This window comes from Labrus bergylta, chromosome 9 (genome assembly GCF_963930695.1).
Source record: "Labrus bergylta chromosome 9, fLabBer1.1, whole genome shotgun sequence".
In the NCBI taxonomy this organism is placed as follows: Eukaryota; Metazoa; Chordata; class Actinopteri; order Labriformes; family Labridae; genus Labrus; species Labrus bergylta.
The window spans coordinates 15,729,834-15,746,528 of NC_089203.1; the positions used below are offsets into that span (position 1 = coordinate 15,729,834).

A 16,695-nucleotide genomic window follows, 5' to 3' on the forward strand; every position below is an offset into this window, starting at 1 on the left:
CTGTCAAACTCCATGGCTTTTAATAGCTTGTGTAACAAATGGAGGTTTAGCTTTGGGTTTCCTAACCTGCAGAGTTTGCAGACTCCGTTTTGGATCAGAAAACAGCACTGCATTTAGTTTTACAAGCGCTCTCCTGGATCAAAAAACTTTCCATTTAATTTTTTCACCCAAGAGTACAGTGCACTTAAATGCAAATTACTCCTAGATAGTAAGAGGAGGAACAGGGTGCTTCCTGTGGACATCGACTGATAGCCAAAATCCATAATAGTTCACTATCCACTGACAGATTTACAGGCAAAAGCCCAGTGGGTTATGGGTCCCTTTTATTTAATATTTAATTAGAGTTTCCCTTTGAAGACACTGTTAGTAAAGTGTTTTGTTGGAAAGTCAGACTCGCTTAAAAGTTTGTCCCAACCACAGCCAGCTGGCATTTCCATTAGAAGAAAACATGTTGTTAAAACAGTTTTCATCAGGTTCTCATTTCAATGTCAATATTTGTATTTCTACAGGTCTTTTTTTTAAATCAATGCACATAGCAGGACATCTTTTTGTATGAAACAGGCCATATACATGAACTAATAAATGCATTCACAAATGCATACTGAGGCCACATTAACTATTTTCTATCTGTTAAAGGTCGGCTTTGAGGTAATATACATCCCAAGTTTCTCTTCATGATTTCTGACCATCTTGGGAAAGAGTGTGGTCATGTTCAAAGCCACGATAACAGAAGGCGAGTTATGACACTGCTTGTGCGGTGGCAGGAGTGATATTGCTCATTTTCAAAATGGGGGATCAGTATAGTATCACACTTATCGGTTTTCTTGTGAAAGATTATTCAAGTGTACTGGAAAGGAGACTCTGGTAGGTCGAACCTAAAAATGATAATGGAACATTGTACAGGTTCTTTACTCATACATGGTTGATAGGGGGTCATGGTGCTAGTCCAGTCTACATTTCAACGGATTCTTTTCACCAAAGCAGCGAGAAACAGAGGAAGACAGGTGGAAGATTGCAATAGCCTAATGAAATAGTCAACCATTGTTATTTATTGGGTTATTCATAAATCATTCAAAAGCCAGGGAGAATGCAGCTGAAGAGAGGGAAGTATTCAAGTTCTCTGTTTCTCTTATTTGATTTATCAATGAGTTATATTGAGGGATTAAGAGAGCATTTGTCAAATAGATTGCAATCGGTGCAGCTCTACTTTGACCATAAGCTTTAGGTAATGACCAAATAATACGATTTCTAGATACAAGTAGCCAAAATGAGTTTCCTCCGCAGGGACGCTGGGCTCAATCTAGAGATAAGGTCTAAGCTCGAGCATCGGGAGGGAGCTCTGAGAAGAGCTGCTACTCCTCTGCATTGAACGTTGCCAGTTGAGATGGTTAGACATCTGAACAGGATGCCGTCTTTGCTATTGCCTTGGGAGATTTCAGGGCACTCGGAAGAGTCCCTGAGGTATACCCAGAGCTTGTTGGAGAGATGATATATCCCATCTGGCTGAGGAATGCCTGAGGATACCCAATGAGGAGCTTGAGAAGTTCGCTTGGGAGAGGGAAGTGTGGAGGTAACTTCCTTAACCTGGTGCTGACCTTGGGCAAATAAGCAGAAGAAAATATATAAATGGTTGGATGGAAAGAAGTATGCCTTTGGATCATTTAGAATAGTATCCTTAAGATCTTGTTCGTGTGGATACACTGTGGCAGGAGTTACTTCTCATTTGCTGTGTCTGTGAATTGTTGCTGATTGGTCACAGCAGGACACAGCTGAAGGTTGATTACTTAAACAAATACAATTTGTTCTTAATCATCCCTATCAAGTGATGTTTACACTACTGGGCATCTTTTAAATATCTGGAAAATTAAATTAAATGTGACTCTTGCTACTACATTTAATTTACCAAGCACTGCTGCCACAGTTATCGCAAGGTTAAATTGGCAACTCAGTGTGAAACGTTTTGGTCCTGCAGAGCCACCTGCTGTCTGTGAGTCAGCAGCTCCACTCCAGCTCGTCAGGTTAACTCATCTGCTTCTTCAACACCTGCTTTAAGATGATGAATTAGTGCCAGCTGCTGGACACAGCGAAGAGATACTCCAGAAAATATGTCATGCTAATTTAAGTGGGATTTTCAAACATGTTTCACCGAACCACAAATTCTTTATTCATTAAGAACACAGCACATTTGATGTGAAAAAGACTTTCAGATTTTCTGAGTATTATCTCACCATTACTGAACATTTGAGCTAAATCTGAAGTGTAACATGTAATGAAGAGTTTAATACAAATGTACACACACGCTGGTGTCCTCTGTGTTTGTGTCTGCTTCCCCCTGCTGGTAGAATCAAGTCATTTCAGGTTATAAAGCCAAGTTGATCTCTTTCCTCACTTTAGACAAACTGCTTACATTATAATGTCTAAATAAAGTCCTCTCAGATTAGGATGGATCATGTCATCTCACTGGGTGTATTCATAGTTAATGATTTATATAAAGTGTTGTTTACTGTAGAGTAAGTCACCTTAGAGGACTGAGCCATGTTTAGTTTGAGAAGTGACTTTGTAGTAAATTAAGCCTTCAGTTGTCTGGGGATGAGTGTGTGTCTTAATGGAGGCAATTAATCAAGTGCTGAACTGCACATGCACACACACACACACACACACACACATACACACACACACACACACACACACACACACAGGGTCATACAGTAGAAGGAGAGTTTATCATTGTTACAGTTGGCTCAGGTCAGACTCTGTAGTCGAGGCTCTGTTTTCTGAGAGTGAAGGACACAATGACTGTAATAGTGGGGGAGAGGAGAGAAGGAAGGGATGAGGGAAGGGTCAGGATAAGAGAGGGAGATGCCCCAGGGAGTCGAGAGACAGGGGGATAAAAAGAATGAGCTAGAGAAAGGCAGGTGAGTGCTGATCTCACTGTGGGAGGAGCAGGATGGATAGGACGTTTAACAGAAGGAAAGATATTGTTAGAACTTGTACATAGTCTAAAGCGGGACTAAACTTAAAAGTGTAGAGTAAATTGGTATAACGCTTACATTAAAAACCTGAAAGGAGTATAGGAATTAAAGGTTAGTGGAAAGAAAGAAGGACTTTAAAATGGAAAAAGAGCCACAGAGTGAGAACAGCTTACACACTATAGCCATTATTCTGCTGTGCTGTGGGGCCGTCAAAATGCTGCACCTATTAGGAGTCATCACTGTGGATGGTGAGTCAGTGAGTATTAAACTTCTACCACCCTCATGAATAGCTAACAGAAGTAGCATAGTATTGAGGAGTTGTGTTACCACTGCTGAAAAGCAATCTACACTGATTTGTCATGTAAGAGCAATATATGGAAGAAATGGACTGCCATTCATAGAAAATCATCGCTTTTCAATGACAAAACATTGCTAAATGTATAATATTTTGTCTTTGATCATAATATTTTTATTCACCTTTTAAGGAAAAAAGGAAGGTTTGCTATAACTGATTCTTATTCTAGTTTTTGTGTCATACTTGAGTCAATCACTTTTGTTTTATATGCAAAAAATACACATTGGCTTTAAAGAGCTTTTAAATCTGTTTTAGAACTAATGTGCACTCTCCTTATACAAGATCTGAAAATCTTAATAATGGTGGACGTACTAGACTCTAAAAAACACCCATGCTAAGTCTTGAGGTGTAGCTACCTAGAGATGGGACGTTCTGTGCGGTGGTAGTTTTTGGTAAAAGCGCTGTGTGAGACTGTGAAGGTGGCGTTGAGGTTTTAAGCAGACAATAGAATTGCAGTGAAGCATTTTCAGAGAAGTGCCTAATCTTTAAATCTATGGTGCACATGTACCATGAACCTGTACTTTTTGTATATATTGTGTGCTGTTGTATGTGCCTAACCTGCTGTTTGAATATATTTTTTATCTTATTTGTATCTTATTTTTATCTCATAGATCGCTGCTGGGCTGTTTGTCACCAACCAAATTTTGTTGTATCGCATACAATGACAATAAAGTGTCTTATCTTATCTTATCTTATCTTATCTTCTCACATATCAACCAACCAAAGTGTGCGGTCAAAACCAACTAACTATGTGCTGGTGTGAAGGGTTTTTTAGCTGTCTTTTTTCCCCCACTTCTACAGAGTATTGGTTATAATACACAACACCCTGAACTGTAAATGCAATATATAGAATATGTGCCATATACTGTAAAATATACCTGAAGAATATAGGGACAATAGATATGAAAAATCTGTGTGTGTGTGTGTGTGTATATGAAGTAGATCTAAAAAGAATGACTGCAAAACAACTCAACAGAAGTTCTACAGAGTCATCATCTAATTATGCTCCCATTATGTAAGAATTAGCGGCCACAGCGTAATGAGCTCTTGCTGGGTAGTATAAATTGTTATTTTATTTTATCCTGACTAATTTGAAATGTAAAATTAATTTTATTTTGTATTGCAATATAATGACATCCTGTAGTATCTGCAGTGCCACATTTTGGTGATGAGTTTAGTTCAGTTTAACTGGATGCAACATCATTAAACAATTAAAAACAAGTTTGCTCTTGTGGCTGCACTTCTACGCAGTTATGAAATATTCTACTGATCTATGAAATTGGGTTGCCTTTGATAGCACAGTTTAAATGCTGACCTTAACTCACTTAGAGAACAGAACGGAAGAGGTGTCGGTGTAATGAAGCTTTGCAAAGCACTAATGGTCTGGTCACACCGAAATAAATGTTTCTATTTCAAGACTGGTAATGTTTCAAAATCTGTGTTGCCAAGGACAGTGTGAACGCTGCCCTCTGTGACACTTCATTGTAACAGAAGAGAAGCTCAGAAAAAGACTACAGCATGCTCTGATTGTATCGCAGTTTTTTTAAACTACTGTCTGTTTCAATTCACTGATCAAAGTTTGGAGAGAGCAGGTGAACATCGGCCACTGACAGTTCTGTTAAACCATAATGACTATGCTTGGAAAAAAGAAGGAGGACATCTACATGGCGCTTTGGGGGTGAAAACAGCTTTTAAAAATGATAACAGGTTTTCACCGGCATCACTTTTTACTGACACATCAGTGAGTGTATGCACATGAAACTGCCACAGAAAGATATACAATGAAGCAGGGGAAGATGATAACTGCAGGTCTTTCTATAACTTATAAACTGGACAGGTTAAGATGGGTCAGTGATGAACAATCAGTCATAAATCTGAAATGATATTCATTTAATGTACCATATTATTACTTAACAACCAATAACTTTTTCTTCCTCTTTTTTCTTGTATTTGCATTTTACTACTGCACATTATGACCTTTTATCATATTCTGAGTTTTTATTACAATTCTATTAAATTATGCACAGTTATAACAGTATGCATAATTATGATATTGAAGATTGCTTTAGGCAGTGTGTGCTCGCTCGAGCAAAAAAGAGAGAGAGAGTCTAAGATGGAGAGAGGGTAGGTGTCTTTTATGCTGTTACATTCACCTAACGGCACTATGAGAATGTCCGTGTGTGTGTGTGTGTGTGTGTGTGTGTGTGTGTGTGTGTGTGTGTGTGTGTGTGTGTGTGTGTGTGTGTGTGTGTGTTGTCTCAGAGGCAGTGGTTTGTCCTATGTACCCTCCCCTCCAGCGAGGAGAGTAATGAGTTGTTAATCAAAGGGGCCGGTGAGAGGAGGATCATTGAGCTGTTAGACTGACCTCTACCTCTCATCCTCTCCTCTCCTTCCCTTTTAGAAAAGTTTTAAATAGATTAAATAGAAAACAACAGAGATGCACATTTTTTTCATACTTCCTATATTTACGATTTCTCACTCACTTGTTATGTTTTGTGTGTTTTCCTTTAGACAAAGCTGACGATGACTTGGAGGTGACCATGGTGTGCCATCGGCCGGAGGGCCTTGACAAGTTAGAAGCTCAAACTAACTTCAGCAAAAGAGAGCTCCAAGTGCTCTATCGGGGCTTCAAGAATGTAAGAGACTCTAAAGATACACTTTAATGATCCACATAGAAACATACAGTGACGAACAAGTGTCCATGTGTGGGTCAGGAGATTGCTCTCCCTTGTTCTACAGTATGTAGAAAGTATTTAATGTCTACATGTTCTGAGGGGATTTTCACACTTTCTCGTTTCTCTTCTGAGCAAGCACATGAAGAGAATAGCTTAAAAGAATCATTTACAAACAGGGAAATCTGAATTCTGCTTGAAATGCAGTCGTTTTATGGGAAAGGCAGTCTACTGAATTGCTATAAACTTTTGTCAAAGTTCATGCTGTAAAATCTTCTTATAACACCAAGATACTGTTACTTACTGATATAAGTCCAGACAAATAGAAAGAGTACAAATACAATCTCTGGCAGAGAGTCATCACCTGCCATCTTAAAATCGACCACCTCTGTCTGAAAACGGTGACTAAATGGTGATTAATTGGACTCTTTATAAAGTTATAACCAAACGCTTACATATTAATGAAATTTAAGACAAAATATTTAGCTTCTGAACAAAGCCTGCGTCCATGTTCAAATTTGACTCAACAGTGACACCCTTGCAAGAAGGTCTGAATTTGCTACTGCAGTTTATTGTCATGGGGTTGATGATTGTGCTTCATACAAAAGGATAACACTAAATTATGTGATTTGAAATGTATCAACTTTAATTTTCCACATGACTCTGTATCTATCTACCTCTATTCTGCCTGAAGTCAGTATCTGCAGTTCAATCCTCCTACCTGCTCACCATCCCTGTCTTTCTATCGCCTTCTCTCTTTCCAGGAGTGTCCCAGTGGCATTGTTAACGAGGAAACCTTCAAGCAAATATACTCACAGTTCTTCCCACATGGAGGTACAGAGAGAAAGTTTGTTTCACTCTGTGTTTTTATACGGGGTTCTGCCTCCCTACTGTTTCTACTCAAGGTGTTAACAAATGTTTTCTTCTTCTCCTGCAGATGCCAGCACCTACGCACATTTCCTGTTCAATGCATTTGACTCAGCACATACCGGCTCCATAAAGTTTGAGGTGTGCTGGATTCACACATTTCAATTTTTTTTATTTTTCAAAGTTACTTATTAGATAACGTCCTCTTCCATTTTGTTTCCCTCGGTCAGGACTTTGTAACAGCTCTCTCCATCCTGCTGAGGGGAACCATCACTGAGAAGCTACAGTGGACCTTCAACCTTTACGACATCAACAGAGATGGATACATCAACAAAGAGGTGAGGGTTTGTTTCTGCCGTCGTGGGTGTATCTTTAAACCTCCGCACGTCTTCAAATGATGATGTACTTCTGTTCTGTTTGACAGGAGATGACGGACATCGTCAGAGCCATTTACGACATGATGGGGAAGTTCACTTACCCCGTCTTGAAAACTGATGCACCCAAACAGCATGTGGATGCCTTCTTTCGGGTAATAGTATCTGAGTCCATAATTGATGTCAAATAAACAATGAAACGAGCAATGAAAATCATGAATTACCAGACCTCATGCATCAGTCAAAAATCATGATTTACATTTCAGCAAAAGAAAAAATGTGAATGTTTTTTTTTTTAGCAATTTCAAGAGTGAAACAAGTGCTAGTTTAGTTATGAAAACAAACTAAACTTCCTGTAACATATGAAAAATAGAAATAAATCACAGAGTTAACAGGGTGACTATAGCTAAGGTGATCTTTGAGAAGTGCTGAATAACCACGGCAAAGAGTGCTGAGCAACAAATAAGTTACCAAAATGACTGATGTTTGGTTTGTTTTTTTCTTTGATCATTACCTTTTTATTTTTCCTCACTATCCTCGAGACTTATGGCTTGACAGTATGGTGTTGCTCTTCACAGAAAATGGACAAAAACAGAGACGGTGTGGTCACTCTTGATGAATTCATCCTTTCTTGTCAAGAGGTATATATTTATTTTCTTCCTCGGGCCTTTTTAGCTTTACACCACTAAAAGACAGAACATGTGCCAAATATAAAATGAATGATAGCTTAATTGGTAAAATTGGTAACAACTGTGATTTCCCTGCAGTAAAAGCTGTGTGTATATGTAACTAACGTTTCACAAACCTCTTCATAGGCTCTTTGCTAACGATCCTCCTTTGCAAGCCTCCCTATACTAGCTATTAATTAAAGTGTTTGCCAGCTTTTATATAAATATGGAGAGAAGACGCTAACATTTTTACAGGCTTTTACTGCCCCCTTGTGGCCAGTAAACTGAATTAAATGATGTTTGGAGGAACCCTTTCAGCCTTTTAATGTTCTTTGCACAGGATGAAAACATCATGAGGTCCCTACAGCTCTTTGAAAATGTCATCTAGAAGTGTGGACGCTGCGAGAGATAAGAGCACAAAAGAACAAAGATGGAGAGGAAGAAGAGTCAAACAAGTGAGAAAAACAAAGATATCGTCGGTCAGTGTGGGAAAGTCGCCTCGGAGCTTCATGGGAGACTTCCTTCTGTAACCAAACCATGGAGACAAACCATCACTGGTTTTGGAGAAGTCCTTCAGACTCAAACTCTTTGTTTGATCTTGTCTCTGTCTCTCTATTATTATTTTTTTGCTGTTTGTCCAATGACAGACACTTTGAACATTGTGTAAATACTGATTCTCTATAATAATAATAATTTTCTGAAACATGTAAATTAAACCAGACTATCAGGCTGGAGAGGAATTCCTTGAAGCAGCTTAGCAGGAATGTCAAATAAATGTAACCATGGGGCTTAAATATCAGCTTTTTTCATCTTGAATTTCTGTGTCAATAAAACAATGCGGGCAATATTGTGAAGCATGCAGGGCAGAGGCCTGAGGAATGTTTAACGTACAGTATGTGTGCCGTACAAATACCCTGTTGCAGTTCACTCTTTCTAAGTACATACAGTTTGGGAAGCAAAGGTCCGAGTGGAGACGTCTTGTGTGTTTCTAGATCCATGTGATTCAGCCACAGCCCTGTGAAGATTTGCAAGAGCTGAATATGTCCTCCTTGTGACAGTCTACGTCTCTCGACAGCTTGCAACAGTCTTTAATGTTCCTTTTGTGTGTGTGTCTGCGCGTGTGTGTGTGTGTACGTGTGTGTTAGAGTGGTTTTTGTCAGTGTTTTAATGTATAACAACCCAACTTCAGATATTTAATGTGGTGTTTGTGGATTTTTCTCGCTCTATAAAGCATTTGTGCCTGTCTATCTTTCTGTCAAATTAAACCTAACTGTAATGATTTTATGTGACACTTTTTATGAAATAAAGAGTTCATTTAAAGGTTTCCAGGCGTAAAAAAAAAAAAAAGCAGACAAATGCAGGGACGTGCATGTGTGTTTGTCCGTGTGTGTGTATGTGTGTGTGTGTGTGTGTGTGTGTGTGTGTGTGTGTGTGTGTGTGTGGTGTCCTTATGTAAAGTGTCTGTCAGCCTGAATAATGTTTAAGTCACTTTATGAGCATGTTGCTTCATCTTGTGGACGCTGCTATCTGTCAATTTGAGATGACCAAGTATCTGAGAGGAGAGTTTCTTCGTCAGTTCTGTCTGTTAAAAAATATTGACTGAGAGCAACCAACGTTTCACTGTGAGGGAGAGACAGCGGAGCGGGGCTAAAGGAGGAGGGAGTGTAAGGGGAAGACAGATGACGAGAGAGACCTTTCACTGATTCTGGAGGAATGGAAGCCATGTTTCAAACAAGAGCCATTGTGTTGAGGATTGAGCAGGACAAAACACAGATTTATAGATGATTTACTGTCATGCCCACTCACTGTGCTACCAATAGTGTGACAGAACTCCGGCTCGTATCAAATGTACCCAGACATAGACAGACAGGAAGATAAACAGACAGCTTAAAACTGTCCGAATAAAATCATGTGCGTTGTAGAATACAAAATCATTATATTCATCAATAAACTTTTCAAGAAACAAAATTAATTCATGTCTGGTATTATTATTTACCATGTTAATCCATAACCTTTTCTTTTTCACAGATTGTAACTATTGTGTATGAAGACCTTGCAATAATTTTAAAGCGCAACATAAAGAGGAAGAACAAAAAGGGTCACATGAACGGTTTATACTGTTATTTACACATTTACAGTGAAAGTACAAAATCAGTTGTACAGTCGTGCCTGCATCCCAGAGGACTAGGCCCACAAATAAAGCATGATAATGTGCATATGAAAAAACGTCACCACCATCACTGAACATGCATCACTCTCTTTATTACCCAACTTACAGCCGCTTTCATATTTTTGCACTTCTCTCTCCTACCATCCTCGCATCTATTTTCCCATTTATTGCCGCGCACTGAAGAATTCCCTCATATGTTAACATTTTAGGCACCAAATTTCTCAGGCTTAGTTTGTGCAACACACCTGTGCATGTGTACAGGTGATTGTAGCTGGAGAGAGCACATTTATAAATTAGATTTAAAAAAGGATTTAAGCACCAGAATATTGAAAATGAGTCCAAACAAGCATTTTGTGAAGCCTTGTGATAAAACAGAAGAGAAGATAGATTTAAAACACATTTCTTGACCTAGGTCATATAGTAAAGGTGTGTCAGGCCTTGTCTCAATCTAGCTGGTGTTCTGCCCTTAAAAGAGCATCTCATGGTTACTATCACAAAATCTGGTGGGCTGCATTGAGTGGAAAAAACACTCACAAGCCATTTAGTCACGTAATGTCCCACTGTAAAGAAGGAATGTTTTCTTCATGTGTTTTAGGTAAATGTAAATATGCTTTTTATTCTAATAAATAGAATAAGAACAAGCATACGAGTACAGTAACAGGGTGGCGAGAAATTGTAAGGACAAAGTCGTGTTTCCTTTTTCGGTGTGAAAAAGTCTCGTAGTTTTTGTGGATGGAAGAAATCTTCCCAAAAAAAAAGTCTGTGCTTGAAGACAGGCACCACTTACCCTCATACTAGGTTCTTTTCCTCAGATGGATGGGGCTGCTTCCTTTGTTTTTTTTCCCCCCATTGCATGGGTCAAAGTTAGTCCTGCTGTCCTCAAGTGGGCCTAATTGAATGGATTTACCCTCCCAGCGATAATAGATGCTGATTATTGATTACAGCGTAGTGCCTTGGCTCTATTCCCTCTCCTCAGCCCAGGGCTGGAGGTTCTGCAGGGCGTACAAGGAGGAGTTATGGGCGCAAAGTGGGTCCGACACCGCTGATTCGCTGAGGGACTTCTGGAGGGCGGACTGCTGCAGCTGCAGGATGAGCCGATTGGCCTGTTGGCGCTCCGCCTCGCGCTCCTCGGCTGTCTGTCTCCTAAAAGAAGACAGGAGGTAAGATTAAAAAAAAACCATCATGGACGTTCATTTATGTTCAAAGGTAGAGTTGTGCAGAATAAAAGACAAAAAGTAAAACAACGAACAAAATAAATACAAATAAAACAATAGGCCGCAAAATAACAACAGTTGTAATTTATTTGAATTAGAATAAGCCACGAGCGATGCATAACACATTTCTTTAACGTGAAATTTATCATAGAGAATAGGGCAAAATCTGTGTCTTCGTGTTTTGGTAAGAATAAGTTAAAAAAAACAAAAACTTCATTTTTGGTAGGCTATTTTAAGGAATTATTTATAATTTGTATTTAATACATCCTGACATAAGAACAGAATGAGAAAAAGAAGAATACAATTTAAAGTTATTTTGAAAGTTTTGCCCCTAGTGTTTAGCTTGTTTTGTTTCCGTGTCATTGGGGTCAAGTAACCGGAAAAAGCGCGTGGGGTTCACCTGAGCAAAGTTATGTCTGAAACAGGTGAAACAGGACTTGGAAAAAAGAGAAGAACTCCCGGGTGTCTACGGGTGAATTGTGATGAAACGGGTGAATTGTGATTAAACTCAGATACAAGTGAAAGTCAAGACAACTAACGCCCAATATGGACTTTCCTACCGACCTCCACTTGGTTCTCCGGTTCTGGAACCAGGTTTTGACCTGCGCGTCCGTCATCTTCAGACTCTTTGCCAGGGCTGCCCGCTCGGCGCTGGCCAGGTATTTCTGTCTGTGGAAACGTTTTTCCAGCTCACAGATCTGAACCCTCGAGAAGGACGTCCGGGGCTTTTTCCGTTTGGGAGGAGTCCGGTTCTGGTACGGATGTCCTATCCGCCGCGTGACTGCAAACGGCACCAGAGCCGCTGCGAGAAACGGAGAGAGACACACCGGGTAAGTGGAAGACTAAGATTTTACACCACACCAAACAGAATAATTCACTCCCCACTCTGTATGGAAATTCAAGGCCATAGATCACAGATATCTGCCCTGTTTGACAACAATTCCCTATTTCGACTGTGTACACCACGTGAGAGAGACGAGAGAGGAAATTTATTGTGAAAGATGAGTCTGGCCAAAGTAGGCTTTGGGAAACAATGCAGATATGAAGAAAAAAAAAGAGAAATAACTCAATCCTACTTTATTTTGGATTGAAAGACTACTTAACAGAGGGGGCAGCGGCCCATTGGTCTATTTAGGCTTTTCTACAGGACACACATTTGCTCCTAAAGGCAGCTAATCTTTAAAACGTGTGTGAAAAATAATTATATGCCTGATATTTCTTTCTTTGTTAAATACAAAGAAAATAAACGCTTTTATTTTAGTATTATCATTAGATGTTTTTAGTATAACTTTTTGTGTTTTTTTTTAAAGTGGTCTATATGTTACAGTGCAAACTTTAAAAAACGATCTCTTTATTTTTTTTATTTTGCCTTTGAATAACATTTAGCCTAAGTAAGTTGTCATAAAGCATTAATTTCATGCCGTTGTATTTTATTTATTTGAAAAAAGCACAGTCTGACGGGCTTTTTTATTCATCTGCAGCCATAATGTAGAAATGATATATTTAACTCTTTTAACAAGATTTACTTCAGTAAAAAGAGAAACAATTGGTGTTTAATAATATTGATAATAATATCTAAAAGAAACATTCAGCATTATTAAAAAAAAAAAAACCACACACTTATTCTAATTTAAATCCTGATTCATTTAGGCTAAGACTTTTAAATGAGCCACATTCCTGATAGTTGGAAATAGCTTTCACAGATACCGGCCACATGATGTTTAACATTTTAAACAATATAAAATATTAACGAGGGACAACCTAATGGTTAAACAGCTGGCCCACCTGATATTCTGTCCTTGGCGAACCTGTTTCCAATCCAGGGGAAACACAGTCCTCCGAACCCAGGGACAGCACCCTGGACGGGGGCAGGGGGTCCCGGGGCTGTCATGGGTCTGTGGGCCGGGACTCGAATTACTCCCCGACTACCCAGACCCCTGCTCTCCCCGTATGAACCGGCAGCCTCTGCCGGGGGAATTATACCGGAGAGCGAGATGGAGAGCGCAGTGTAGGAGGGCGCGCTGGCCCCTGTCGGGCTTCCTAGACTGTAATAACCGTCCCCGCTCCCTAAATCGGACCCACTTTGTCTTCCAGCCGTGCGCCCGTTTTCTGGCTCTGTACCGGCTCCCAGGATCTGGTCGATGCCGAAGCTGATGGGCTCATGATGGGCCGGTTTGGGTGGAGGACTCGGCGCGCTTGGTGCTTGCTCCATCCTCGTCGCTCTGTCGCAGAAAGGATGAAAAAAAGAACTAAAGGAGAGGTTTTCAGGTGGATGCACAGCAGGGTCAAACTGCACCTAAATATGCCGCCAGTCGTGCCTCCATCGCTGTTCGGTTGTGTTCCCAGAATCCAGCGCGTCCTCGTTGTGTCTTCGGTGTGTCTTACAGGCCTCCTTCAGAGGACTGGCTCCTCTCTACAGGCTCTGTGAAGTTTGATTTGCGTTTGGAGAGATGTGACGCTCTGTCCTCCTCTCAGCGCGTCAAAACGCTCCGTCTGGCTGCTCCGTCCTCCTCCATCCTTCTCCACCTTTCATTGGCTGGCACCTCAATGACTGATTGAATGTTAATGGGGGTAGGCCCGCGATTTGGCACGATTACAAAGATTTCCCATAACCACTACAGCCGTCAGATTGTTATGTTTAAATGGCAAGATATGGCAGCTTCATGCCATGTGCGCGAGTCAGTATCTAATGTAGTCGTTCTTAAATCAATGATGGTGTGAAAGTAAGGAGGGTGCGACAACTCCATAACATTTGAACTGCATGTAAATCACTCCATTGATCACCGAAGTTCAATGTTGTTTTTTCCGCCTCTTCGTTAAAGAACATCACATTTTGTATCGTTACAGCTGCTTGTCAGTCATCCGTCAGTGTTTCGTTCATCCCGAGAAATCTATATGTGGACGGGTTTATAAGTTTAGGCAACAAACATTTAAAAAAAAAAAAAAAAAAAAAAAAAAACTTCACACAGGATCCGATGAATTGATGCTTCCTTTGCCCACGTTTCACGAAATAGACAGTAAATGCGCATCATCTGTTGCTTTATGTGTCACCTTTTTATTTACACACGTGTATTTTCCGGGAATAATTATACATGTTGAAAGCTTCAAGAGAAGTAGACTTTATAACCAGGAGAGCATTAATAAGGACATTTTCTAAACCCAAGAACAAAAGGAATAAGCAACAGTTTACATGTGCGTTTCTTTGAATGCAAATCCTTCACATCGTCCTTGCATTTAAAATGTGGTGTTATTAAATTTCCTTGATGGGTGTTTTATGGTCGACTTCCATGTATGATTTTATGCTCAAATTTAGTAAAATGTTTTTCTAACTATCATATCGCGTCAAACGTAGCCCTTAATGTTACAGCTAAATTGCAAATAAGTCAAATTCTTGTTGTTTTGTGTTCGTTACCGGGTTATAGAAACAATGTTATTACGATCACCACAAACATAAAGCATTATGTACTGAGAGGTTACTAAAAAAAAAAAAAAAAAGTGTTAAAACAAGGGTCTTCATTTACCCGTGCGTAATTGCGCACATAGAACCCATCGCGTCTCTCTTTAAAGTAAAAGGACAGCAGCCTGATGGAACATTGGCAGTGAATCACCAGCACCCATTGCGCGTGGAAAATCACTACTTGGCCTTATTTGTTCCTCGTAGCCAGCCCCACATTAAATGACCTGACAGGGGAAGGCCATGGGCTACTCTAGATAAAGTGTCCGGACTGTGGAAGCCGCTAACCGCTCAGATTCAATGTAACAGGCGCCCAAAGTGACCGGATAATCACATTTCCACTAACTTGTCTCAGGGACAGACAAATGCGCGTGGGCTTCAGTTGCGGCAGGTGGCTTTTTAAGCGATCACATTACAGTACTTTAACAAACTAATGGCCAACATATTCATTTAGTGACAATGGGGTTTATATTTGTAGGCTTTTTAACGATCTGCTCAACCTGTTCACTTATCATCATTTGATGGACATGTACTTTAATATTTAAAAACTATTATTTATTTGTGATATCGCTGTCTTGATGGCCTATTGTATGCAGATTATTTGAGCTATATTATTGCCCTTCCATTTATGTGTTGCACTTAAAATCTGTTACTTGGAAAAAATGCAGCCTGAATGATTACACCATCTTTATTTAACGGAATATACAATTGTAAAATAAAAAGCAATTAATTTGATTGTTTTTTATGAAGTTATAAACTACAAGATTAAATTGGAATGCAAACATGCATCGGTAGATATATATATATTTTTTTTAAAAAGCAGCTCGTCATCTCGTCTTTCACAATAAAGGCTTAAAAAGCAATATGATATGGGACAAGGCCCGAGGTGTTTGCTTGGCAATATGGACAGACTCTGAGTGTTGGCCGCGTCACCCCGCCATATGTGAACTCACCGGTGGCTTTTGATGGGGAAGAATTGGTCTGTAATAGCTGTCAGCTTTTGGGAACATTTTTATGTTTCTCTTCAGGACATTTGCAAAATAAAATTCCCTAAAATAACCCCCCCCCCTCCCACGCAAGTAAATAGGTACGTGAAATATCACAAAAACATTATAATATAAATAAATGTATCACTCATTGGTTAAGCCACGAGTTTGATGAAAGTTAATAATTCTTGCGTCCGTCCTCACTCCTCCAGTGAAGGCAGTTCCTTCAGCCTGCACGGAGCAGACGGGGTCCCACTGGTTGCAGATGTTGGGTGTTAGTAATCCGGTGTAATCCAATGATTATGAGCGATTATGACACATTAGCTCTGACCTACCGGGATACCACCGTGACTTAATCTAAAACGCACATGGAGAAAACCCCCAGTCACCCTCCTGCCAGCTTTTCTGAATTTATTGATTGTCTGCAGACAGACTCGGATCATTTCATTGCTTCGTGATTACAGCAGAAAGGGTCCAAATAATTGATAACATTAGTCCACTCAAAAAAAAAAAACCACACACACCCCATTCTAAAAAGCAGGCTTTAGGTGATCTCGTTTGGGCCAAAATATTTAGATGGTGTTTCGAAAAAAAAGCCTGCAGCTCGCAAGAACAATTAAAGTGTGCATCAATCCTCTTTTTTCCACAGGCAAAATAAATGCTGACACCCTGATTCCAAAGTCCAAAAAGAAAAGACAACAAAAGAGTGAAAGAGTGCGATTTGTTTGAGAAATTACCACTTGATCTGCATAATCGGGGGTCTGGGCTGCAGCTCGGTACCCGGGGGCTGCGTTTTTATTGCGCGTCTCTTCACCGTTATCAATTTCAGCAGCGCGCCTGACTTTTTAAAAGGGGGACGAGGCCGGCTGCCTCTGAATAATGAATGACACGCTTTTATATTGTCGCTAAAGTGCCCGTGATGTTACAATATGAAAAGGCAGCGGTAAGTAATAGTGCATTTAA

General features: G+C 39.9%; 2 protein-coding genes across 4 annotated transcripts in view; one reads left to right on the plus strand and one right to left on the minus strand.

The window, feature by feature from the left end:
* LOC109993008 (Kv channel-interacting protein 1) overlaps positions 1-9,880 on the plus strand; it is a 36,888-nt gene extending 27,008 nt beyond the window's left edge. For all 3 annotated transcript variants that reach the window (XM_020645811.3, XM_020645814.3, XM_020645812.3), the window contains exons 2-8: positions 5,839-5,963; positions 6,764-6,833; positions 6,937-7,007; positions 7,097-7,204; positions 7,291-7,395; positions 7,819-7,881; positions 8,249-9,880. In XM_020645811.3, coding sequence (XP_020501467.1) covers positions 5,839-5,963; positions 6,764-6,833; positions 6,937-7,007; positions 7,097-7,204; positions 7,291-7,395; positions 7,819-7,881; positions 8,249-8,296 — 590 coding nt within the window. In that variant the 3' untranslated portion in view covers positions 8,297-9,880. The remainder of the gene's footprint in view (positions 1-5,838; positions 5,964-6,763; positions 6,834-6,936; positions 7,008-7,096; positions 7,205-7,290; positions 7,396-7,818; positions 7,882-8,248) is intronic.
* Positions 9,881-10,007: 127 nt separating this feature from the next.
* Positions 10,008-13,867, minus strand: LOC109993007 (T-cell leukemia homeobox protein 3). The gene is made up of 3 exons (XM_020645810.2): positions 13,078-13,867; positions 11,857-12,094; positions 10,008-11,221 (listed from the first exon to the last, which is right to left on the minus strand). Exons 1-3 carry the CDS (start codon positions 13,502-13,504, stop codon positions 11,038-11,040), a joined length of 849 nt encoding a protein of 282 aa, XP_020501466.1. The 5' UTR covers positions 13,505-13,867; the 3' UTR covers positions 10,008-11,037.
* Positions 13,868-16,695: the final 2,828 nt, after the last annotated feature.